The sequence below is a fragment of the Mirounga leonina genome, unplaced genomic scaffold, assembly GCF_011800145.1.
Source record: "Mirounga leonina isolate KUSES-001 unplaced genomic scaffold, KU_Mleo_1.0 Mir_114, whole genome shotgun sequence".
NCBI lineage: Eukaryota > Metazoa > Chordata > Mammalia > Carnivora > Phocidae > Mirounga > Mirounga leonina.
In genome coordinates, this window is record NW_023270265.1 from 39,064,589 (window position 1) to 39,090,007 (window position 25,419).

The 25,419-nt window shown below is 35.5% G+C and overlaps 1 protein-coding gene across 1 annotated transcript in view; it reads left to right on the forward strand.

Annotated features, from left to right (window-relative positions):
- The window catches only part of ATRNL1 (attractin like 1), a 796,918-nt gene that overhangs the window by 384,991 nt on the left and 386,508 nt on the right, over positions 1 to 25,419 (forward strand). Inside the window, exon 26 of the mRNA XM_035029745.1 lies at positions 14,932 to 15,010. Within this exon, the coding sequence (XP_034885636.1) occupies positions 14,932 to 15,010 (79 nt within the window). The remainder of the gene's footprint in view (positions 1 to 14,931; positions 15,011 to 25,419) is intronic.

The window sequence follows — 25,419 nt, forward strand, 5'->3', positions numbered from 1 at the left end:
GGGTGAGGAAAAGGAAACTTTTTTTAAAAATTTAATTTAATTTTATTATGTTATGTTAGTCCCCATACATTACATCATTAGTTTTTGATGTAGTGTTCCATGATTCATAGTTTTCATATAACAACCCAGTGCTCCATGCAATACGTACCCTCCTTAATACCCATCACCAGGCTAACCCATCCCCCCACCCCCTCCCCTCTAAAACCCTCAGTTTGTTTCTCAAGTTCATAGTCTCTCATGGTTCATCTCCCCCTTCGATTTCCACCCCCTTCATTTTTCCTTTCTTCTCCTAATGTCCTCCATGCTATTCCTTATGTACCACAAATAAATGAAACCATATGATAATTGACTTTCTCTGCTTGACTTATTTCACTTAGCGTAATCTCCTCCAGTCCCATCCATGTTGATGTAAAAGTTGGGTATTCATCCTTTCTGATGGCTGAATAATATTCCATTGTATATATGGACCACATCTTCTTTATCCATTCATCTGTTGAAGGGCATCTCGGCTCTTTCCACAGTTTGGCTATTGCGGACATTGCTGCTATGAACATTGGGGTGTATATGGCCCTTCGGAAAAGGAAACTCTTAAAGCTGAGAGTGAGCAGTAGAGAGCCTCCCCATTTTTTCTCTCTTTCCCTAATTCACTCACCCCCCAATCCTCAAGCAGTCCTGCAGCAGTAACATGGCTGGAATGAGAAGTTGCAAGAGCCAAATCTCCAAGGGAGGGGAATCTTCCTTTATGTACAGTGGAGCAGTGGTTACAAGAGGGCCAAGACAAACACCATTGCTTTTTCCTTTTCTCTGTCTTCCCAGCACAGAACATGGCACAATCATGGAAGTGGGCAGTTTCTGGCCAGAGGATGAAAAGTGGAGCCCAGGGAACCAGAAAGGATCTGGGAAGTAACAGAGAAAAAGCTATCCCATAAAGTTGTTTATGAACTTCTGGGGTCACTCTTGAGCTGCACAAGTGAGGATCTGATCCTAATTAGCATACCAAAGCATCTGAGACCTGAGCTAATGGTTAGGACTCTGCCCAGACCCCAGCCTGAACCTGAAGGTCAACACTCAAATAGTACTGAAAAAGTTTTGGGTGAATTGTAACCACAGCCTACAGATGGCTAAAACAAAATTTTGGTATGGGGAGTATCAGCATTCTCTATAGAATATAAACAAGACAATGGTCCCTCAGGAAAGTTGATGTAGCAGGAGAGAATTCTGGAGTAAAGGGAGCAGTAGAGAGGGCTGGGATGGAAGTGGACCATTCTTAAGTTTTGTTAGCAAAGTCCACGACTGTCAATGTTTATCGCTTTATGAAAAAACTTTTCATAAAGTTTTGGTGCTGTATCTTTTGACCATGCACATGGGAGAAAAATAACATTTGACTCCTAACTCATGCTAAACATAAAAATAAATTCCAGGAGGAAAGGAAAGACAAGGAAATATCTAGAAGATGATATAGGAATTCTTCTTCATAGCTTTAGAATAGGGAAAATTATACACAAAGCACTACAATAAAATTAAACCACAGTAAACTAAAAATTTTTGTCATCAGAAGATATCCTTAGTATTACAAAAGTCAGGCTACACAGTGGTATAAAATATTTATAACCTGCATAAAGGAGAAAGATCTTATATTCACAATTCATATAAATCAGTGAAAACAGTCTGAAACTGTTACCCTTCCCTGCAAAAATGGCGAGAGACTTGGAAAGGCATGTCACAAAAGAGGAGATCTAAGTGACTAACAAAACATAAAAATGTGCTCAATTTAATTTTTATCAGGGAATGCAAATTAAAACCACAATATAATACAACTTAGCATATATCCATCATAGTGGCTAAAAATTAAAAAAAACAACAAATGTTGGAGAGGATGTGGATCTCTCAAAACTTCTGATAGTCTAGAAACTGGAGCGACAACTTTGAAAACACTTCGACATTATATTCTAAAGTTGAACTGACACATATTCTGTGATCCAACAATTCCATTCCACCAAAAGCCATGTAAAAATAGTTAGAGCAGCATGTTTTATGTAGTGAAAGCCTTAGAATATCCCAAATACTCAAAAATAATGGAATAGAGAATATAGCCATATAATGGAAAAAAAGGGGTAATGAAAAAGAACAAATGAATCCTACAAGAACAATATAGAAGTCACTCACAAACATAGTGTTGAACAAAAGAAGCCAGAAACACAAGACTAAATACTGTAGGGTTTCATTTGTATGAAGTTCAGAAATATGCAGAACCAAACTATGGTGTTAAAAATCAACATGATAGCTACACTTATGAGGAGGAAGGAATGGGTAAATTGCTTTTTCTTTATTGGGGTGTTAGTTACATGGATATATTATCTTTGTGATAATTCATTGAGCTGTATGCTTGTGATTTCTCTGTGTTATGTATTGATGTTCTGGGAAAGGTTTTTAAAAAGCATTTCCTACTTTAAAATATTAAGAAAATTTTATAATTAAAACATTTATTCTAACTACATTTCAAAAAGGTATGCCTTAAATAAAAATTGAGTGTAGAAAGGAGCATCGTATACATTGATCTTTATCATTTTTGTTGCAAATTTGGAAGACTAAGGTATTATCTAGGAGATTATTTATAACAGGAGGAGTTAACCAGGAAGATGTTCCATACTAGATGTTGTTTGTCCTGTTAATATCTTGCCAGGGAGGCTTGAGAGCACTCTACTTTCTGTAAAATATTTCAAGGACGGATTGAAGAGTTATCAAAGATGCTTTGTAGATTTTTAAATGTGTTAGCAGTTTGGGGGAGGTTTATTTGTTTTTTTTCCTATGAATTTTACATAAATGATACCTGAAATTGGTTTTATGGATTATTTTTAACTCCTTACATATGGCTATACAGTGATTTTATTTGGGTGGAATTGATCCCTCACTAGCTTTAGGAATGGGTTAAAGCCAGTTAGTCCATAACCTTCAATAGCCAAGTGCTAGGTGAAGAGTGGGCATGTGTGATGGTATGTAATGTGAGTCCTGGAATTCCTGCATCCATTTTGTTCCTAAGAGGGAAACAAGCCTGAGGATAGAGTGGATGCACAACCGAGTATATGCTTCAGAGGATCAGAGAACAATGTAGCTAGGGCGCTGAGTCCAAACCTGGGAGTTATTCTTCCTTTTGGCTTTGGGGAGTGTCTTAGTCTGCTTGGGCTGTCATTCCACAGACTGAATGGCTTTAACAACAGAAATTTTTTAATCTTACAGTCCTGCAGGCTGGGGAATCCAAGATTTGAGTGCTAACATTGTTGGTTTCTGGTGTGAGAATTCTTGATTTGCAGATGGCTGCCTTTTTGCTGTGTGTTCACATCATCTTTCCTCAGTGCATGTACATGGAGAGAGAGTACAAGCTCTCTGAAGTCTCTTTTTATAAGGACACTAATTCTGTTGGCTCAGGGTTCCACCTTTATGACCTCATTTAACCTTAATTACAACCCCACATCCCAATTTTCAAATATAATCGCATTTGGGCTTAAGGTTTCAACATACAAATTTTGAGGAACATAATTCATCCATTGCATTCTGCCTCTGGCCTCCCATAATCATGTCCTTTTTTCCATGCAATGTGCATTCATTCTATCTCAACAATCTCAAACGCCTTAACTCATTCCAACATCAACGCTAAAGTTTCGAGTCTCATCTAAACACCATCTGGATCAGATATGGGTGAGATTTAGGATACAATTTATCCTGAGGCAACATTTTTCCCTACCTGTGAACTGTGAAACGAGAGGACTTATATGATTCCAAAATACCATGGTGGTGCAGGCATAGGATAGATATTTTCAATTCATAAGGGGGATATCTGAAGAAGAAAGAGGTAACGTCCCAAGCAAGTCTAAAACCTAGCAAGCAAATTCCGTCATATCTTAAAGATTTGAAAATGATCCTCTTTGGTTCAGTGCCCTACCTCCAGGTCCACTGGGGTGGCAGCATCACCACACAGCTCTACAGAGTGACTCTGCCCTTTCAGCATGGCGAGGTGGCCCTGACCTTGCAGCACTGTGCTGCAGCTTTGTCCCCAAAACACTGGGTGATGGCATCTTAGTCCCCCCAAACATAGGTAGAACCAGTCTTGCCCTGATGATCTCTGACTTAACTTCAGGGTCACTCCCTTTTCTTAAAGATAAAGCATGTTCCTAACTGAATAGTTCTATGATCCCATCCCATAGAATCCAAGAAGCCTGATAGCCTTTTTTTTTCATTTTGTCTTGCTTTCTCTGTGCCCTGTAGTTTAAACTCTCAGTGTCTCTGCTGGTATAATCCTGTCTCTATTCCTGGTTCTCTGGAGATGGCTGATTAAGTCGCTGCATCATACCCATGATGTCCTCTTTATAAATCATTGTTCAGCCACACCCTTTGTGTTATCTTCAGAACATGATTTCTCAGCTTTTGCGATATGGTTTGGCTGAGAATTTTCCAAACCTCCAGGTTCTGTTTCCTTTTTTCTAAAAAATTCCTTCTTCAACTCATCTCTCCTCTTGCATTTAACTATAAGCAGGAATGAGGTCCAAAGCTACATCTTCAATACTTTGCTTAGAAATATTCTCGGCTAAATTTACAGTTTTATAGCTTGCAAGTTCTACCTTCCACAAAACACTAGAACACAATTCAGCCAAGTTCTTTGCCATTTTATAACAGGGATAGCCACAGGGCACCTGGGTGGCTCAGTTGGTTGAGTGTCTGACTCTTGATTTTGGCTCAGGTCATGATTTCAAGGTCCTGGGATTCAGCCCCATCTGGGGCTCTGTGCTCAGTGGGGAGTCTGCTGGAGATTCTCTCTCTTTCTCTATCTTCTCTCTCCCTCTACCCGCCCCACCCTGCTCATGTGCATTCTCTTGCACTTTCTCTTTCTCTTAAACAAATAAATCTTAAAAAAAAAAACCACAAAAAACAACAGGGATGGCCTTTCTTCCAGTTTCCATTAACCTGTTTCTCATTTCCATCTGAGACTTCATCAGAATGGTTTTTAACATCCATATGTATATCAACATTCTGTTTGTGATTATTTATGCATTATCTAAAAAGATAGAGACTTTCTCTCTAGCTGTTCTCGATTTTTTCTGTGCTCTCACCAGAATTGCCTTTAATATCCCTGTTTCTTCAGTCTCTTCACAGCAATCTAGTCTTTCCTTAGCTCCTCAAAATTCCCCCAGGCTCTACTCATTACTCAGTTCCAAAGCTGTTTCCACATTTATAGGTTTTTGTTACAGCAGCACCTACGTCACGGTACTGAAATCTGCCTCTGTTCATGCTGCCATAACAAAATACAACAGACTAGTGGCTTAAACAACAAATTCATTATCTCACTATTCTGGAGGCTGGAAAATCCAAGATCAGGGTGCTGGCATGGTTGGTTTCTGATGTAGGCTCCTGCTTAGCTTGCAGATGGCCGCTTTCTTGCTGGGTGCTCACATGGCCTTTCCTCAGTTTGTGCTCACTGGAAGAAGAGAGGGAGGGAGGGAAGGGAAGAGAGAAAGAATAGGAAAGAAGGAAGGAAGGAAGGAAGGAAAAGAAAGGAAGGAAGGAAGAAGGAAGAAAGAAAGAAAAAGAAAGGAAGGAAGAAAAATAGAGAGCCCTCTGGGATCTCTTCTTTTTTTTTTTTTTTTTAAGATTTTATTTATTTATATGACAGAGAGAGACAGCGAGAACAGGAACACAAGCAGGGGGAGTGGGAGAGGGAGAAGCAGGCTTCCCGCGGAGCAGGGAGCCCGATGTGGGACTCGATCCCAGGACCCTGGGATCATGACCTGAGCTGAAGGCAGACGCTCAACGACTGAGCCACCCAGGCGCCCTGGGATCTCTTCTTATAGAACACTAATCCTGTAGGATCAGGGTCCCCCCCTTATGACCTCATTTAACCTGATTACCTCCTAAATTACCTATCTCTAAATATAGTCACATTGGATGTTGGGCTTCTGCATAGGAATTTTGGGGGAATACAATTTATTTCATAGCAGGGAGTATGAAATCCATTTAGCCCCAATATTGTTTATGCCATTTTGTGATAGATTTCTCTCTTGCCTTTGAAATCATTTTAATTGACAGTGCATCCTAAGGTATAGTTAACTCTTGCTTTAACAATCCTCAAAAAAAGTGTACCAATTTATGGCAATGAACATAGTGCTTTTCCACTTTTACCCACTAGGCTTTGTTGATTTTTCATCATTGCCAACCTAATAACTGAAACAAACTTTTTTTTAAATATGCAGTTTTTATTGCATTCTAAGTTGGCAATTTATTTTGTTAATATTTTAGTTGGTAAGAAGAAAGACATCCCTAAGTGTTAGGAAGGTATTTTTAAAACCCTTGAAAGATACAAAAACAATGGATCATGGATCACCACATCAAAAACTAATGTATTGTATGGTGACTAACATAACATAATAAAATTTAAAAGAGTTCAAAAAAAAAAAAAAGATACTTTCTGGGATAGCAATTATTAGGAGGTAAATTACTTTTTAAAATAATACGTTTCTATATTTCAATACAGTTCCCTAGTTTGTAACATTCTTCAGTGAAATAAAATATTAATATGCCCAAACCATCTTTTAAAATATGTATTTAAGCCTTGAATTTTATGATCAATTAACCTCAAATTGCTATAAAATAGTGACAATATTATCTCTTTTTGCATTTGGCCAACTAGATTACCACCAGAGGATATTTCTTTGTCACTAGAAACCTGCTTTACAATATAACCTTATACCACAGTGTGTTACTTTTATTGAATTCTTTTTAATTTTCGCTAAATGAGAATACCTAATGAGTTCCATGGTTTTTCACATTAAGAGTCCTTTCCATAATGACCATTTTATGAAGGTTAAAATCAAATTATTGAAATATCTCTCCCTAAGTTCCTATGCTTTCCTTTTTTTATCCCTGTAGCTCATGTACTTGATTTTTTTTTACATTTATTTTCTGTTCTTTTCTATTTCCATTAGGAGGATTTTACTAAAGGGTGTTGAACCTTTCAGATCTTCTGTCATTATTATACAGCAGACTTTATTAAAAAATTAAAGCCTGATTATTCCTGCATGCCCCCCCACCCATATCTGTACCAATGAGCAATAGGAGCTTTTGTATAATATGATATAAAAAACTGAAAGAAAGCAGTGAAACTAGTTTTTCTCTGACAAAAGTGCCACATAGTGGATTAAAGTATGCTAATGCTTGATGTTGCCTATTAAGACCTTTGACTTAAGAAATATGTTAGGGAAAAGCTTATTAAACAGATAACCCAGAAATCTTAGTCACTTTATTGAATAACAGTTTATTTCTCACTCTACATCCATTGGGCGTAATGGGAACCAGTGGAAAGACAGGGTGGCGTGCAGACACTGCTTTGCAGGATTGTCAGTAGGAACTGGGATTTTCTGATAGTCACAGAAGGATGAGTTTTCAACAGTGCTGGGTAAATTTGTCAGGTGTTTTTAGTTTTTTGCTGTTTAATAAAGCAAGTGTTCTTAATAAACTTGTTTTGTTTTATGTAGACTTTAAAAGAAGAACTGTAACTTTTATTTGCAGTTTGGCTTATTAGAAATCAAAAGCATTTATAAACATTGCCTTGATATAAAGATAAAATTGTCAAATAGGACATCTAATGTCAGAAACAATTAATACATTTTTAAATCAGTTAAAGAACCAGTTCCATTCATTTAACAAAGCTTAATGACAACAACTGTATGCCAGGAACTGAGATAATATTTTACTGGGTTTTTAATATTTATTGGAGATTATTAAAATTTTATTAGAAGAATATTTAAACTATTTATTGATTTTGCCTATTTGTTTACATCATCATGGTTTCTCTTTACTTTTACTGATAACCTAATATGAATTAACATAGAGAGCATTTGCTGCAAACCCCTAAAGTATGTATCTCCTCTTCACAAAAAGGTGAAATTATAAGCGAAATTTTATACTGGCATTCTGCACCACTATAAAGATGACACTTTTTACTCGAGTCATGAAATTTAGATCACAAAGAATTTAGATTCCTCATGGAGAAATTAAACCAGTCTTCACCATCGTGAACTGAATCGCTATCACATAACTATTTTGGGGGATATACTGTGAATTACAGATTATTAAATAAAAATGTATTTTGGTGCTTAAGCTGTATTTAATTATCAAATGTAAATGAATTTTGATGTGTGTAGTATCGTCTATTATTGCACATACCTGAAAGAAACATTTGGTAAGGTTTGTTGTTGGATTCAGTACAGGGATTTTAAAGTTGAATGTGTTTTTACATTTTACCTGAAAAGTAATGGTAAATCAAAGAAGTTAGGAGAAAGGGAGGACTTGCAATTTAAGACTTTTGTCACTTAAGTGACTTACTGAAATTCTCCATGACTCAGCTCTCTTATCTTTTAAATTAAGTACATAACAGTATACATGGTAAACCATGTGTGATTGTGGTAATTAAATAATGTGGGTAAAACACATAACATAGTGCTGGGTACATATTACTGGATGGATGTTAGGTTTTTTTAATCATTATGAATGTTTTTCATGAGTTCTGATTGGGCACAGTAGATTGGAGGTGATATATCTCTTATGTTAAAATACTTTAGTATATTGATAGGACTGAAATTCAGATAAGTGGATCCTTGGTCTTTATCTGAAGTATTAATTCCTAGTACCATATTTGAACAGTTAAAATTTTAATCTGGAATATAACAAGGGAAGTGTACCCAAGTGATAATAATTCAGACTGGAGCAGGGTTTCAAGCCATGATTGGCATATTGAGCTGGGAAAATCTTTGTTACCCGCGGGGGGCTGGGCTTCTGTATTGAAAGGTATTTACCAGCATCCCACCAGATGTCCACCAAATGGTGAAACCAGACTACCGAATACTTTGGAGCACAAAACTCGCCTGGTTGAGAACCAGTGAACTAGGGGGAATCATGTAAGCTTTTTAAAATATATAAAAAGCTTTAGCATATAGAAGAGGAATTGACTGATTCACTGTAAACCAGAAGACAGAAGGAAGCATTGATTGATAAGTTTAGAAAGAGCTTAGTAGAAGAACATTGTTATAGATTGAGCTAGCTAAAAATAGAATGTAGAATGCAGTGACTAGTGAGTCAGCATCTTCTCAGCTTAGACGAGTGATCAGAGGCAGGACCACAGAGTTGTGCTGGATATTTCTTTCCTGAGAGGGTGTCTGAAATCTCTTAGATCACCTTTAATGATAAGATGCTCTCATTTTGGAAGGTATAATGATATAGTTTGGGAAATCATTCCAATTGAGGTTATAGTTGAGGCCATGAGGATAACTGAGCTCATTCTCTCTGAGCGCAAGAGAAGGTAACAGCATGGTGTGAACTGGGTTTTAGGGAAGGTCCATAATTTAAAAGAGGGAACCTGGAATGCAGCGTACCTCATTGACCCTATAGTGTGTCAGGAAGGATGAAGGGAAACCAAGAAAGTCAAGGAATTTCTTTGAAAAAAATTAATAAAATTGATAACCCCCCTAGCGAGTCTTATCAAAAAGAAAAGAGGAAGTAACCAAATAAATAAAATCACAAATGACAGAGGAGAAATAACAACCAACATCACAGATACAAACAATTATGAGAGAATCTTATGAAAAACTGTATGCTAACAAACTGAACAACCTGGAAGAAATGGATTATTCCTAGATGATATAAATTTTCAAAACTGAAATAGAAAGAAATAGAAAACTTGAACAGACCAATAACCAGCAAAGAAATTGAATCAGTAATAAAAAATCTTCCAACAATCAAAAGTCCAGGGGCAGATGGCTTCACAGGCAAATTTAACCAGACATTTAAAAAAGAGTTAATACTTAGTCTTCTCAAACTATTCCAAGAAATAGAAAAGGAAAATTTCGATTCATTCTATGAGGCCAGCATTACCCTGATACCAAAACCACCCAAAGACACCACAAAAAAAGAGAACTATAAGCCAGTATCTCTGATGAACATGGATGCCAAAATTCTCAATAAAATACTAACAAACCAAATCCAAAAAGTACATTTAAAGAATCATTCACCATGATCGAGTGGGATTTACTCCTGGGCTGAAGATGTGGTTCAGTATTTGCAAATCAATCAGTGTGATACACCACATTAATAAAAGAAAGGATAAGAACCCTATGATCTTTTCTGGGGCGGCTGGGTGGCTCAGTCGTTAAGCATCTGCCTTCATCTCAGGTCATGATCCCAGGGTCCTGGGATCGAGCCCCGCATCCGGCTCCCTGCTCAGCGGGAAGCCTGCTTCTCCCTCTCCCACTACCCCTGCTTGTGTTCCCTCTCTCGCTGTGTCTCTCTCTGTCAAATAAAATCTTAAAAAAAAAAACCCTTTAAAAAAAAAGAATAATCCTTTCAATAGATGCAGAAAAAGCATTTGACTAAGTACAGCATCCATTCATGATAAAAACCCTCAACAAAGTAGGGATAGAGGGAACATACCTCGACATCACAAAGGCTGTATCTGAAAAACCCATAGTTAATATCATGCTCAGTGGGAAAAACTGAGAGCTTTGCCTCCACAGTCAGCAACAAAACAAGGATGTTCACTCTCACCATTGTTATTTAATATAGTACTGGAAGTCCTAGCCACAGCAATCAGACAACAAAAAGAAATAAAAAACATCCAAATCAACAAGGAAGAAGTCAGACTTCCACTATTTGCAGATGAGATGATATTCTATATAGAAAACCCTAAAGATGCCACCAAAAAACTTCTAGAACTGATATTCAATAAAGTTATAGGATGCAAAAACAACATACAGAAATCTGTTGCATTTCTATACATCAAAATAAAGCACAGAAAGAGAAATCAAGGAATCCATCCCATTGTTCCAAAACTATAAGATACCTAGGAATAAACCTAACCAAAGAGGTAATAAACCTCTACTCTGAAAACTGTAAAACATTTATGAAAGAAATTGAAGATGATACAAAAACGGAAAAACATTCCATGCTCATGGATTGGAAGAACAAATATTGTTAAAGTATCTGTATTACCCAAAGCAATTTAATGCAATTCCTATCAAAATACCAACAGCATTTTTCATAGAGCTACAACAAACTGTCCTAAAATTTGCATGGAACCACAAAAGACCTCAAATAGCCAAAGCAACCTTGAAAAAGAAAAGCACAGCTGGAGGCATCACAATTCCAGACTTCAAGTTGTATTGCAAAGTGTAGTATATGGCACAAAAATAAACTCCTGGATCAATAGAATGGAATAGAAAACCCAGAAATGAACCCACCACTATATGGTCAGTTAATCTTTGACAAAACAGGAAAGAATATCCGAAGGAAAAAAGGTCTCTTTAACAAATGGTGCTGGGAAAAGTGGACAGCAACATGCAGAAGAATGAAACTGAACCACTTTCATACAGAAACACAAAAGTAAATTCAAAATGGAATACAGACCTAAATGTGAGACAGGAAACCATCAAAATCCTAGAGGACAACGCAGGCAGTAACCTCTTTGACATTGGCCATAGCAATTTTTACTAGATATGTCTCCCGAGGCAAGGGAAACAAAAGTAAAAATAAACTACTGGGATTTCATCAAAATAAAAAGCTTCTGCACAGCGAAGGAAATAGTCAAAAACCTACTGCATAGGAGAAGATATTTGCAAATGATATATCTGATAAAGGGCTAGTATCCAAAATATATAAAGATCTAATAAGGTGGCGCCTGGGTGGCTCAGTCGTTAAGCGTCTGCCTTCGGCTCAGGTCACGATCCCAGGGTCCTGGGATCGAGCCCCACATTGGGCGCCCTGCTCGGCGGGAAGCCTGCATCTCCCTCACCCACTCCCCCTGCTTGTGTTCCCTCTCTCACTGTGTCTCTCTCTGTCAAATAAAAAAACCAAAATCTTAAAAAAAAAAAAAATCGAATACAACTCAACATCCAAACAACAAATAATTGAATTAAAAAATGGGCAGAAGGCGTGAATGGATATTTTTCCAAAGAAGATATACAGGTGGCCAACAGATACATGAAAAGTTACTCAACAGCACTCATCATCAGGGAAATACAAATCAAAACTACAATGAGATATCACCTTACACCAAAGAGATTGGCTAAAATTAACAACACAAGAAACAAGTGTTGGTGAGGGTGTGGAGAAATGGGAACTCTCTTACACTGTTGGTGGGAATGCAAAGTGGTACAAACGCTGTGGAAAACAGTACGGAGGTTCCTCAGAAAGTTAAAAAATAGAACTACCCTATGAACAAGCAATTGCACTACTAGGTATTTACCCAAAGAATATGAAAATATTAATTTGAAGGGGTACATGAACTGATGTTTACAGCAATATTGTCTACAATAGCCAAATTATGGAAAGAGCCCAAATGTCCTTTGATTGATGAATGGATAAAGAGGATGTGGTATATGTATGTATAGATACATACATACAAAATATAATGGAATATTACTTAGCAATAAAAAAGAATGAAATCTTGCCATTTGCAATGATGTGGATGGAGCTAGAAAGTATTATGCTAAAGGTAATAATCAGAGAATGACAAATACCATATGATTTCATTCATATGTGGAATTTAAGAAACAAAACAAATAATCATAGGGAAAAAAAGAGAGAGGCAAATCCAAGAACGGACTCTTAACAATAGAGAACAAACTATGGTGACCAGAGGAGAGGTGGGCGGAGGGGGAGAAGGGTTAAATAGGTGATGGGGATTAAGGAGTGCACTTGCTAGGATGAGCACTAGGTGTTGTATATAAGTATTGAATTAATAAATTGTACACCTGAAACTAATACTACACTATATGTTAACTAACCAAAATTTATTTTTTTTAAAGATTTTATTTATTTATTTGAGAGAGAGAATGAGAGAGAGAGAGCACATGAGAGGGGGGAGGGTCAGAGGGAGAAGCAGACTCCCTGCTGAGCAGGGAGCCCGATGCGGGACTCGATCCGGGGACTCCAGGATCATGACCTGAGCCGAAGGCAGTCGCTCAACCAACTGAGCCACCCAGGCGCCCCTAACCAGAATTTAAATAAAAATTTTTAAAAAAGGAAATAAAGTATTAAAATTTTAAAGAATGGATGACTAGTATTGTCAATTGAAAAGTGAAAGTCTGTTAATAGAGAAAAGACCAGTTTATTTAATATGTAGAAAGTCAGGGTGAGAAAAGTATCCTCTAAAATGCTGAATGTTTTATAAACATTGATCTTTATTAATACTAACAACTTTATGAGTATATAAGCCAGATGCTACATTGTGAGGAGTTAAATAGGACTAGGTTATGAGGAAATTGACATGAAGTTGCCTGCATTGATTATATGCTTGATAAACTAGAGGGAGGAATAGGGTCAATAAAATAAGGTTGTTGTTTTTATTTTTCAGGAGATATGGGACTTGGGCACTTTTGGAAATCTAAATTAAGATGAAATAAAAAAAATATTAGGGGGGAGATAATTATTAAAAAACAAAAGGCACCTTACTGGTTAAAAAGGTTAGGATCATAGGCTTTCTTGTTTTTTTTATCCACTTTATTTGATACTGGATAACAGATTAGGGAATGCAAATGGAAATACAACTATTGTGAGATTACGTGCAAGATCAGAGTTCCTAACAGTTGGGGAGGAGAGAGTTTGAGGCTTACATCGCTGGAATTGAATTTTGACTCTACCATTTATTCCCTTTGTGACTATCAGCAATTTATTTTGAACTTTTTGAGCATTGGATTTTTCTTTTTTATTCCGTCTGGGAGTGTTCTTATAAAACCAAAACCATGCACCAATGTGAAGGAAGTATTTAGCACATTATCTGAAATGTGTTCAGCACTCATTGGATAGGTGCTAGAATTGCCATTGTCATCATCACCGAAGGATATTCTAAGATCTTCTCTTCTAGTGAGACAAGGAGAAAAAGTATATTAAAGAATCAACAAGAGTAGAAAGTGCTAAAATTTGCACAGCTTATGAGTGAATAGATGAAAGAATACAGGGATTATCAGTTAAGGATGAAGACCAGGTTTTTTGTAGTGACCAGTGACTAATGAATTTGCTCATGTCTGGGTCTTTTCATAGCATAATGTTTGACCACAGAGCAAAGGGAGAGAAAACAGTGATACATGGTTGGAACCAATTAATCGGATTCATGTGATTCTGTTATTTTGAGATTTGTTAGTCTCAAATCACTACTAACAAAGTATCCTGGATTTTTATAGCTTATTGCATATTTTACCTAATATGTATAGACCATATGTATAAACACTGTAACTGAATTATTTCTTAGTGTAAACATGAGTGTATACCAGGTTTTCTCAGCTTCAACATGACTGGTATGTTGGACTGGATAATTCTTTGTCACTGGGGACAGTCCTATGCACTGCAGAATGTTTAGCAGCATCCCTGGCTCTCCTCATCTGATGAAAGTTGCACCCCTATCAATGTTGTGATAATCGCACATGCCTTCAGACATTGCCAAATGTGCCCTGGGGGAGTGGGGAACAAAACTGTCTTCAGTTGAGAACCACTGGAATATTCTCGTATCTAAAATAGTTGCTAATACAGATAAAATGAATAAACCTGTGTGAAATTTAAATTTATAAAATTGCCAGCTTTTATGTCTCAGTAGCAATTCTAAGTAGATTTCTGTTGCTGTGTAAGACCAACAGAGCTGTAAGTTTACATTCTTTCTGACAAGGAAAATCTTAAAGATAGGCTATACTGTATAACAAGAATATAAATAATTATTCTACCTGTATACTTTGTTTTTACTTGAGGACATTTTAAACACTGCTAATTTATCCATTTTTGCTTTAATTATTTACCAAGGTGGAGTGGTTAGTTCTATATATTTTAGATTCTATAAATATTCTTGAATATTTCATTACATATTTCCAATGTGTTAAGCAAAAATTGTGTTTTATTTTCCAGTTGTTTTTTATCCTTATTGCTGGTAGCTGCAGTGGTGTGGAAGATCAAACAAACATGCTGGGCTTCTCGGCGGAGAGAGGTATCAGTAATATTACTTAATCTTTTGTTTAAAGATCTGAGTAAACATGAATCTGTATTGCTTAATTAACATGTGCCACTCATGTACAGAGTTTCAAATCAGCTTTACTTATTAAGATTGAACAAATCGATCTAGAATTTTTAAGCTTTAGAGCAAACTTTACTACTGTCATTTTAAGTCAGTATCTGTAGAAACATTGGTTAATTGCAATGTTAATTTGCAAACAGTTACTTTAAATAGTGTTAGAATTCATATTGAATATATGTATTAATACTGTTGATTAAGTGATTTGCAATCTCTTTAGGTAGTTATAAAAACTATTTTTATAAGTATCTCTGTTGTAATTTAAAAGAAAATTCTCACTGATAAATATTTATTTTTGGTTTTTATCGCCTAGATTTTTTTAAGTAATTAAATCTTTACCATTTCATGATTATCTGATAATTCAAGTATGTTTGAAGTGCATCTCAATTTGATACATTTCTGTGTCAGAATTAATCATTTATGTTCCCTCTAATCCTAAAATTGATAAAAACAGTAGTACTCTTGCAGAATAATTAAGGATATAAATAGTTTCTTAACTTTGTATATATTAGTTAATTGAAAGGAACAAAGCAATATAATAATCTGGGAATAAAAATGTACAATAGATTTATTGTTCTATACTTATATAATAAAAAAGCAAGTTTCTGTTTTTATTAATATTATAGTCTATGAGTATTAATATTAGCATGCTGTTATTAGCATTATTACTCTTCTATTTGCTGATGCATTTCCCAGTATATTTTTATATATATAATTTTGTGCAACAATATAAAGCAGTAGTATAATTGCTTACCATCTTTTTTTCCACATAGAAAATATTATATTTGAAGATTTAAAACTAACCCAGAGTATTCTAAGTTATATAATTAGTGAATGAGAATGAGTTCTTCTTAATTATTCTTCAGTTTTCAAACATTCATTAAAACTCAGTGCTGCCTATAATATGTTTGCAAACTTGACAGCCCTCCCCTAGAAAGAAATAATTCATCTTGATCATCTCTGTCTCTCTGATTTTCAGTATATGGCCAAGGCAATATCAATGAGAATATACTTGGTATGACCCTATGATAGAAGTACTCCGATTAAAAAAAATCTTATTAAATATAAATACATAAATATTTGGCAAGAAGTGGAATTCTATGTGGAGATAAGCAGTCTTCTACACATATTAAACCATCTGTTAGATGAAATTATGGATTCAGGAAAGTAAAAACAATCAGTAGGCAGGCACTGGGAAGACCTTCCATAATGGCATAGGCCAAATGACAATTTATGCTTCTAATCATTGGAAAAGAAGTTAAGATCAATCAGGGAGCCTGGGTTCTGACCTCAATATGACTAACACTGTTTAAATATCTGGTTTCTAAAGTTTATAAAATGAAACTATGTGGGTGTAGCACTGTGAAAAGATCAGTGTATGACTACGTCATTAACTAATTTCTGAAAATGTGTAAGTGTCCTAATTGAATTTCCTTCCCTCTAAAGAGAAGGGATTTGGGCGCCTGGGTGGCTCAGTTGGTTAAGCGACTGCCTTCGGCTCAGGTCATGATCCTGGAGTCCTGGGATCGAGTCCCACATAGGGCTCCCTGCTCAGCAGGGAGTCTGCTTCTCCCTCTGACCCTCCCCCCTCTCATGTACTCTCTCTCTCACTCTCTCTCTCTCAAATAAATAAATAAAATCTTTAAAAAAAATAAAGAGAAGGGATTGTACTATATAACTAATTCCTCAAGCTCTAGGAATATTTATATATAATAACTAAAGTTTAGAAATAGTGTTAAATATTTGAGAAAACTAATGTGAATAGTTCATTTACCTATAAAACTTTCATACTTCTCAAGATGAGAAATTGCTTTTGGTTAGGATTATATCAATTCAAGGAAATAATGTTGTTTTGCATATTAGAAGTTCTGACAAGCTGATATTAAACTTTAACTTTTAAAATACAAATTTAATTTATCTTTTTATTGGAAGTCAAAATCTTTCAAAATATGTGTTGCACATGGACAGAACAAGGGAGAAATAGGAAGGGAGAACTAGATTAGGACCACTGGGCCATTTCTAATCTGTGCTCCTAAATATTACCATGTCCTCTTGATATTCCCTCAATACAATGCCCCTCTTTCTAGAGCTCATCTAGGTAGTGAGTCTTATAATAATGATTGAATTTAATTTGCTACCTCTACTGAAGTACAAAATTTATCTTATTGAGAGGTCATATGATGTTTATAATATCATGTTAAAAATATTGTGAGGTGTTTTCTCAAATATAATTTTACTAATCTTTTGGATACAGAATTCTAAATGTTTGGAAACCATTCATATGTGGATGCCCAAGTAAAGATGCCATTTTGATGACTCACAGATCTGTTATTAGATAATAATTTTATATTATTAGAAGATTGTCATTTTGGTCTTAAAGACCCAAAGACTTTTATCTACTATTATATTAGTTGTAGGTAATATAATAACTCCATTTATAGACTTTATTTGGATGGAGGTTAAAATGTGTTTTTATTTGATCCTCCCTTTATTTAGTTTTAACTATTAGGTTAACACAAATATTACCAAAAGGGAAAGATCCCAGTATGTTTTCTTTATGTGATATGTCACTTTCTCTAACATTAAGACATCAACTATTGTAAGCCTCAGAGGACCCCTATGATTAGTACAATGGCAATTTATTTGTAACCTTAAATGAAAATTATTTAAAGGATTCTCCCTTCTTAATATTTTTGTGATTTTGTTAGAGGAATTGTATTATTTGCTTTTCTAAATATTAGGACTGGGTTAAAATGAAAAAAAAATCTTTGGGTTTTTAAAATATATTGTTTAATTCAGCCAGGGATGTTGCTTTTTTAAAAAGAAACTATTTCAAGCTTTGGTTTCTATATTGTTTTTGTGGTATAATTTTAGTAACAGAAGCCTATTATTGATGTAACACTTTTTGAATAACACTCCTGACAATTCAGGGGCTCTTAAAAACACAAAAACACAACTACAAAGGATTTTCATTTTAATATACCTCTTCATATAGGAACTTCACATTCATTTCTATGATAACCCTAATAAGAATATGAACATTTTATTGTGGATGAGGTGCTGTGCTAATGAATGGAAACAAATGATCAGTGAAAATATTTTTAATACACTAGAAGGATGAGTTTTTTTTAATAGTTTGTGCTTATTACAGAGGTATTAAAACATTTAATTTCAATGTTATATTCAATTTTAGATAAATAGTCATTACATTACAAAAATACTTGTTAGGAGCAAGTATATGTTAAAAGAAGTCTCTTGAAATATTGTCATGCTTAATAATCTTCATTTTTAAACTGAAATTTGAGTTTTTAGTAAGTACCATAAGGCACAAACCCATCAAAATATTTTAATTACTGCTTGCATTGAATATATTTAATCTTATATTTGACTAAGGTAAGTGAAAATATCCTGCATATCTTAATAGTTACAAGAATTTATTTATTTTTTTGGTTGAAAACATTTTTTTCCCACATTTTGAGTAGTTTAATTATAGTTTGCCTCAGTGAAAATCTAACATCAGGGGTGCCTTAGTGGCTCAGTTGGTTAAGGATCCAACACTTGAATCTGGCTCAGGTCATGATCTCAGGGTCATGAGATCCAGCCTGGGGTTGAGCCCTGACTTAGGCTCCTCACCGGGTGCAGAGCCTGCTTAAGATTCTCTCTCTCCTTCTCCCTCTGTTTCTCCCCGCCTCAGTACCTCCCACTACTTGTGCAGGAGTGCACATACTTTTCTCTCTCTTTAAAAAAGAAAAGTCTGGGTGGCTCAGTTGGTTAAGCACCCAACTCTTGATTTTGGCTCAGGTTATGATCTCAAGGTCCTGGGATTGAGCCTGTGTTGGGCTCTGTGGTCAACAGGGAGTCTACTTGCCTCCCTCTTTCTGCCCCCCCCCATTTGCGTATGCACACATGTGTGCGCACACTTGCGCTTTCTCTCTAAAATAAATAAATCTTTTAAAAAAATCTAACTGCAAAATCCATATAATAATAGATTCCATTGGCAAATGTGAGGTTATTTATTTTTTTAAGAAAATATTTATTTATTTATATATTTGAGAGAGCAATCATGGTGGGGGTGGGGCAGGACGAGCCAAGGGAGAGAGAGAATCTCAAGCAGACTCCCCACTGAGTGCCAAGCTGGAGTGGGGCTCCACCCAGGGCTCAACCTAATGACCCTGATGTCATGACCTGAGCCAAATCCAAGAGTCAGTGGCTTAACTGACTGAGCCACGCAGGGCCCCTAAGGTTATTTCTAATCAACTTCTTGTTACCAGTGGGTTTATGTGTTTGAATGATTATTGCATTTCCTATATCAGCAACTTTTCCTTCTTTAATTCTCTTAAACTTGCAGTCTTTAAAAGTTTAAAAAATATATTAATATGGAGCTTTACCACATTATTTGCTTCTTTCATAATCATGTATGCTTTTCTAATGCTTAAAAATCAATAAAAACAACATTGCCTGAGATAAGACAATGTCCATTGAGCGACTGACCTTGTGTTTATGATCCGCTCCTTTCATGCACATTTCATAATCATACTGCATGAAACCTAAATTTGAATTTAGCGTTATCAGCCTGAAAGTTGAGTTAAAAATAAACTAAAACCCAGAGATAGGATTCTAGTAGCTCTGAGTAGCAAACTCTTCTAGAGGCAAATACATTGCTTTTCCATCTATATTTAATTGTTTTATGGGCATAAAAATAGAAGAAGTAATAATATCATTAAGTTATACTTTACTGAGGTCATGTCATGGGTAAATAATTGATAGAATATTCTCTGAGGATATTCTAAATTTGTGGTAAATGGGTTCTTACTATTAATGCAGTGTCACAGTGTTTTATGAAATGAGTTGCTCTACCTCCTTACACACCCAGCTTATTTAGAGAGAAAGGAGTGAGCACAGTGAAGAGAATAATGAGAAAATGTTATTTTGGGTGGAGAAATTAAACTTAATTATATACTATATATGCAACTTCTTATAGAATTTCTTAGTATTTTAAGAATCTATTTTATATAATGTTTAAACATTTTAATAGCTAGATAAAGATTTCCATAAAACATGTTCTTTTGTCAAAACAAGATTTTTTTAAACCATAAATAATGCACTCAAATCTCTCTCTTTGCATTTAATGGTCTTAGTGTTAATTTATTTTTTCTTATCATTTTCTCTTATTGGATTTCAAAATGTAATGATTCCCTTGCTTTAATTTTTTTCACTTTATCCTGTAAGACTACAAATTACAGATGTTCATCATGCCTATTTATATTATCATAGATTTAAAGATTTTATTTATTTATTTGACAGAGAGACAGAGAGCACAAGCAGGGGGAGCGGCAGGCAGAGGCAGAGGGAGAAGCAGGCTCCCCACTGAGCAGGGAGCCCGACCCGGGGCTTGATCCCAGGACCCCGGGATCATGACCTGAGCCGAAGGCAGACGCTTAACCATCTGAGCCACCCAGGCGCCCCTATTATCATAGATTTAAAAATTAGCCTAAATCTACTTAAAAATGACTTGAATTGAGAAGTCAGATATGTATGGGGGCATATGATTTGAAAGTTAACTGATTCTTGCCTTCTATACCTGTTGCCAAAATCTTGTTGTAGATATAGTGCTTTCATTTTGTTCAATTTAGTAAAGATGTATTAATCTCTTGCAATATTCCAGACAGATTGATAAATACTGCAGGTTTAAAGAAAAAGACACAGATCCTTTTTTTTTTTTGGAAATTCATAATTTTAGCAATTTCAATAAGATACACACACATACATGTACACAATCTCTAAGGAACACTTCAATTTACTTTGTTGTGGTGTCATCCATAGGGGGAGATATAGTATATTAAAAAGTTTTCTGGAAGCGGGATTAGTAATGGAAGTAAATGTAAACTGTTGCATAACTGTACATAGAGTTAATTTCTAAAAAAAAATAAGATAAAAACTTTTAGCATTGTTTGTACTATACATTTATTAATACAATTATAAAAATTGCCTAAAATTATAATATTTATTATTTGTTATCTTTAATTTAGACCCAATTTTTTATATAGCTTAATAAATGGCCCAGAGTATTGAATTTCTGTCAATAAATTTTAATCCGATTCAACATAATATGTTACATATTTGGTACATACACATATGTATCTCCTTATATATGTCTCCAATGTATATGTGTTTTTATACTAAAAAATTCATTGCTTTAAAATCCCAATTTAACTGAACATCCTGTATTTTCATTTGCTCTGTCTGGCAACCCTGTTTCCAATACAAATGCTAACTCTGGAGCTGAGGGGTAGCTTCAGTGCTACAAAATCCACATGGACTGAGAGAGAGACAAAGGACCAATTCTCCAAAGTTAAATGTTGATTTGTTTTCAAAACAAGGAGGAGTTACACTGGACAAACAAAAAATAGAAAATGTTTGCTTTGCATATTGCTTATTAAAATTAAAAGAAAAACTCTTTGACGTAACAACTATATTTATAGGAATATAAAACATAAGCCTGCCTACTTTTTCAAAATATATTCATACAAAGATACTTATAGAGGGTTTTTTGTAGATCAACAAGTTTATGTCATTCAAAAAGCTTCTTGAAATAAGTATATTTTCTTATAATGGGATATTATGTAACTGGAAACTAAGAATATGGTAGATAGGTATGTGTAAAATGAAACATTATTCCTTCATTCAACAAATATTTAATGAACAATTAGTATTGTTCCAAGCACATTTTTAAAGGAATATAGCAGCAAACAAACAGGAATCATAGTTCTCGAAAACTACAGGTCTTATAAATATGTTATTAACTGGGAAATGCTGATATGTAGTATTATAATGTTTCCATTTGTGTAAATCACACACATAAACACCCACACATGCATTGTATTCATGGAGATTTTGAGAGAATTGCCAAGATTATCTCTGGTTGTGGGATTGGTATTTGGTAAAAAAGAATGATTATGTTATTTCTTTTTTTTTTTTTTAAGATTTTATTTATTTATTTGAGAGAGGGAGAATGAGAGACAGCGAGTACATGAGAGGGGGGAGGGTTAGAGGGAGAAGCAGACTCCCCGCTGAGCAGGGAGCCCGATGCGGGACTCGATCAAGGAACTCCAGGATCATGACCTGAGCCAAAGGCAGCCGCTCAACCAACTGAGCCACCCAGGCACCCGATTATGTTATTTCATAATTGTAACACAAACAACCAAATTTCAGGAAAGTAGAGGGCACAATCTAACATTTTGGAGTTGGGTATTTAACAAAAATAGTATTTCATCCTCACTCTAGAAGGTATATATTATTTCCCTTTTAGCTATATAAGGAATTTGAGGGGAGTTGTGTGCAATGATCAAAGCTCATAAGTAGTAAATGAAAGAGCAATGATTTTTAATTAAGTTTGTCAGATTCCAAAACTCAAGCTCTCTGAACCATACAAAGAACATTAAGATAGCCTGAGTTTGAACAGGTTTGATTTACTGCTTATAGTCATAGTTGACCACTTATAATAGCCTATAAATCTGTTGTGGGGGAATATGCTGTATTTCAGCTAATATTATGGTAACTCAATCATTATTTGATATACTACTTAGAAGGAAAATACAGTGACAATTAAACTATCCCATAGTACTCTCACCACTAAGAATATTTATTTTATACTTACTGAAACAGCTCTTATAGACTTACTTAGATAGAGATTTTATTATATATCATTCACCTAATATACATCAAAAGGAAAGTAGAAGCAGTAAATTGGTAAGATATTGCTAAAACTTATTCACATTCATAGTCCAATTTTTTATAAATCATTTTTGATTCAGGTAAAAATGTTTTGTATCACATAGTATCATTGACTAGAAGAATTTAATTTGTGTCTGTGCAGGGCATGGCATATATATCATAAATGCCCTCTGGGCCAGTTGTGGTTGTGTGATTTCACTGATTATAAGACACATTATGGGAAAACAAGGGACGCCTGGGTGGCTCAGTAGTTAAGTGTCTGCCTTCGTCTCAGGTCATGATCCCAGGGTCCTGGGATCGAGTCCCACATCGGGCTCCTTGCTTGGCAGGAAGCCTGCTTCTCCCTCTGCAACTCCCCCTGCTTGTGTTCCCTCTCTCGCTGTCTCTCTCTCTCTCTCTGTCAAATAAATGAATAAAATCTTTAAAAAAAAAGATGGGAAAACAAAATGTCTTAGAATCAAAATATGGTAGGGCTTACTTTATAAGGTTTTTAGTACTAAGTGAGTTAATGCACACTAAGTGCTCACCTCTGCCTTTTCCTTACCAGACTTCAACAAATCTTAGCTGTTATTTTTGTTGATATGTAATATAAATAATGATTAACATTATATTATTCGTTAATATTAGTAACAGCAACTCCTGTATATCTTGGATTCTTCTGCTCCATGTATACTCTAACACAGTTGTTTTCAATTCAGTAGACCCTTTAGAATCACCTGTTGATCTTTAAAAGAATTATATTTATATATCCTTGAGCGCCACGCCACTGTTCTACCCCCATCAGACCTATAAATCAGAATTCTGTGAGGTTCAGCTGTATGAGTCTATTTTTATTTTTTTAATTTTTAAAAAAGATTTAATTTATTTACTTGACAGAGAGAGAGATAGTGAGGCAGGAACACAAGCAGGGGGAGTGGGAGAGGGAGAAGCAGGCTTCCTGCAGAGCAGGGAGCCCGACAAGGGGCTCAATCCCAGGACCCTGGGATCATGACCTGAGCCAAAGGCAGACGTTTAATGACTGAGCCACCCAGGCACCCCATGAGTCTATTTTTAAAGCCCACAATCGATTCTAATGTACACCATTGACATTGAAACTTTACTTTGGCTTTTACTCTTAGAGAGATGGAAAACCACTGAAGGGTTTTCAATAGAGGAGGTAAGTGATTTGAGTTAAAAAAGATATGATTTTTAAACTGATAATTCTGCTGCTGGGTTGAGACTAGACTAAGATAGACAACTGTGGACATAGGGAGACTGGTAAGGAGGTTACTCCTCTAACTGGTGAGAGAGAATGATTGCTCAAATCAAAAGGTGGCAGTGGATATCGGAAGAAATGATCAGATTATAGATATGTTTTGAAGATAACAAAATTGGATGGATGGGGAGGTGTGAGAAAGTATTAAACCAATCATGACTTCAAAAGAGTATAAACCAAGCATGACTTAAGGTTTTGCCTGAATAACTATAAAGATAAAATTGCCATCAACTGAAATGGAGTTGATTGCAAGTAAAATTGGTTTGGGGGAAGGAGTTCAATTTTTACATGTTAAGTTTGAGATATCTATTGGACATCCAATTAGATAAGTCAAAGAAGCAGGAGTTGGCTCTGGGATAAGGAAAAAGATTTGAGCAGGAGAGGTAAATTTGGAGTCTCAATACATCAATGGTATTTAAAGGCATGGGCCTGGTGATATCCCCAAAAGAGGAGGATTAAGCCCTAAGGCATTCATACTTAATATAATGGGTTGAATATGTCCCCTCCCAAAGCCATATGTTGAGGCCCTAAACCCCAATGTTATGGTATCTGGAACTGAGGCCTTTAGGAGGTCTTTAGGCTTATGTGATGTTGATATTCTCATGATGGAATTAGTGCCCTTTACAAAGAGGAACAGGGAAAGAATGCTTTCTCTCTGACAGTACACAAAGAAGAGGTCATGTAAGCACACAATGAGATGGAAGCTGTCTGAAAACCAGGAAGATGGCCGTCTCCAACAACCAAATCTGCCAGCACCTTGATCTTGGACTTCCTAGCCTTTAGAACTGTGAGAAACAAATGTCTCCTATTTAAGTCATTCAGTTTATGGTATTTTGTTATAGGAGCCTAAGCTAAGACATTCAAGATATCAGAGAGAAGACAAAATCAGCAAAGAATACTATGAAGTTGGAGAAATGCTAAGTGAATGTGGACTCCTGGAAGCTGAGGAAACATTGTAGAAGAGAAAAGCATTTTCAACTGTCTCAGAGGCTGCTGATGGGCAAAGCAAAATTGTAACTGAAAATTGATCCTTGGATTTAACCATTTGGAAGTCATTTGTGACCCTGGCAAGAACAATTTTAATGGATCAATAGCTATGAAAGCTCAATTGAAGTGTGATTAAAAGAGACCAGGAGGCAATGACTTCTGGAGTACCAGTAAGAGGAGCTCCACGAACTTACAACCATAGCTGACAAACAATAACTGGTGAAAATTATTTTTAAAACAAATAAACATCCATTTTAAATCTCTGGAATCTGTCTTAAGTGCATACAGTAAATAAAAAACCAATTATTCAAGAAAATCTAAATCTTAGTTAAAAAAAAAAAAAGGCCTG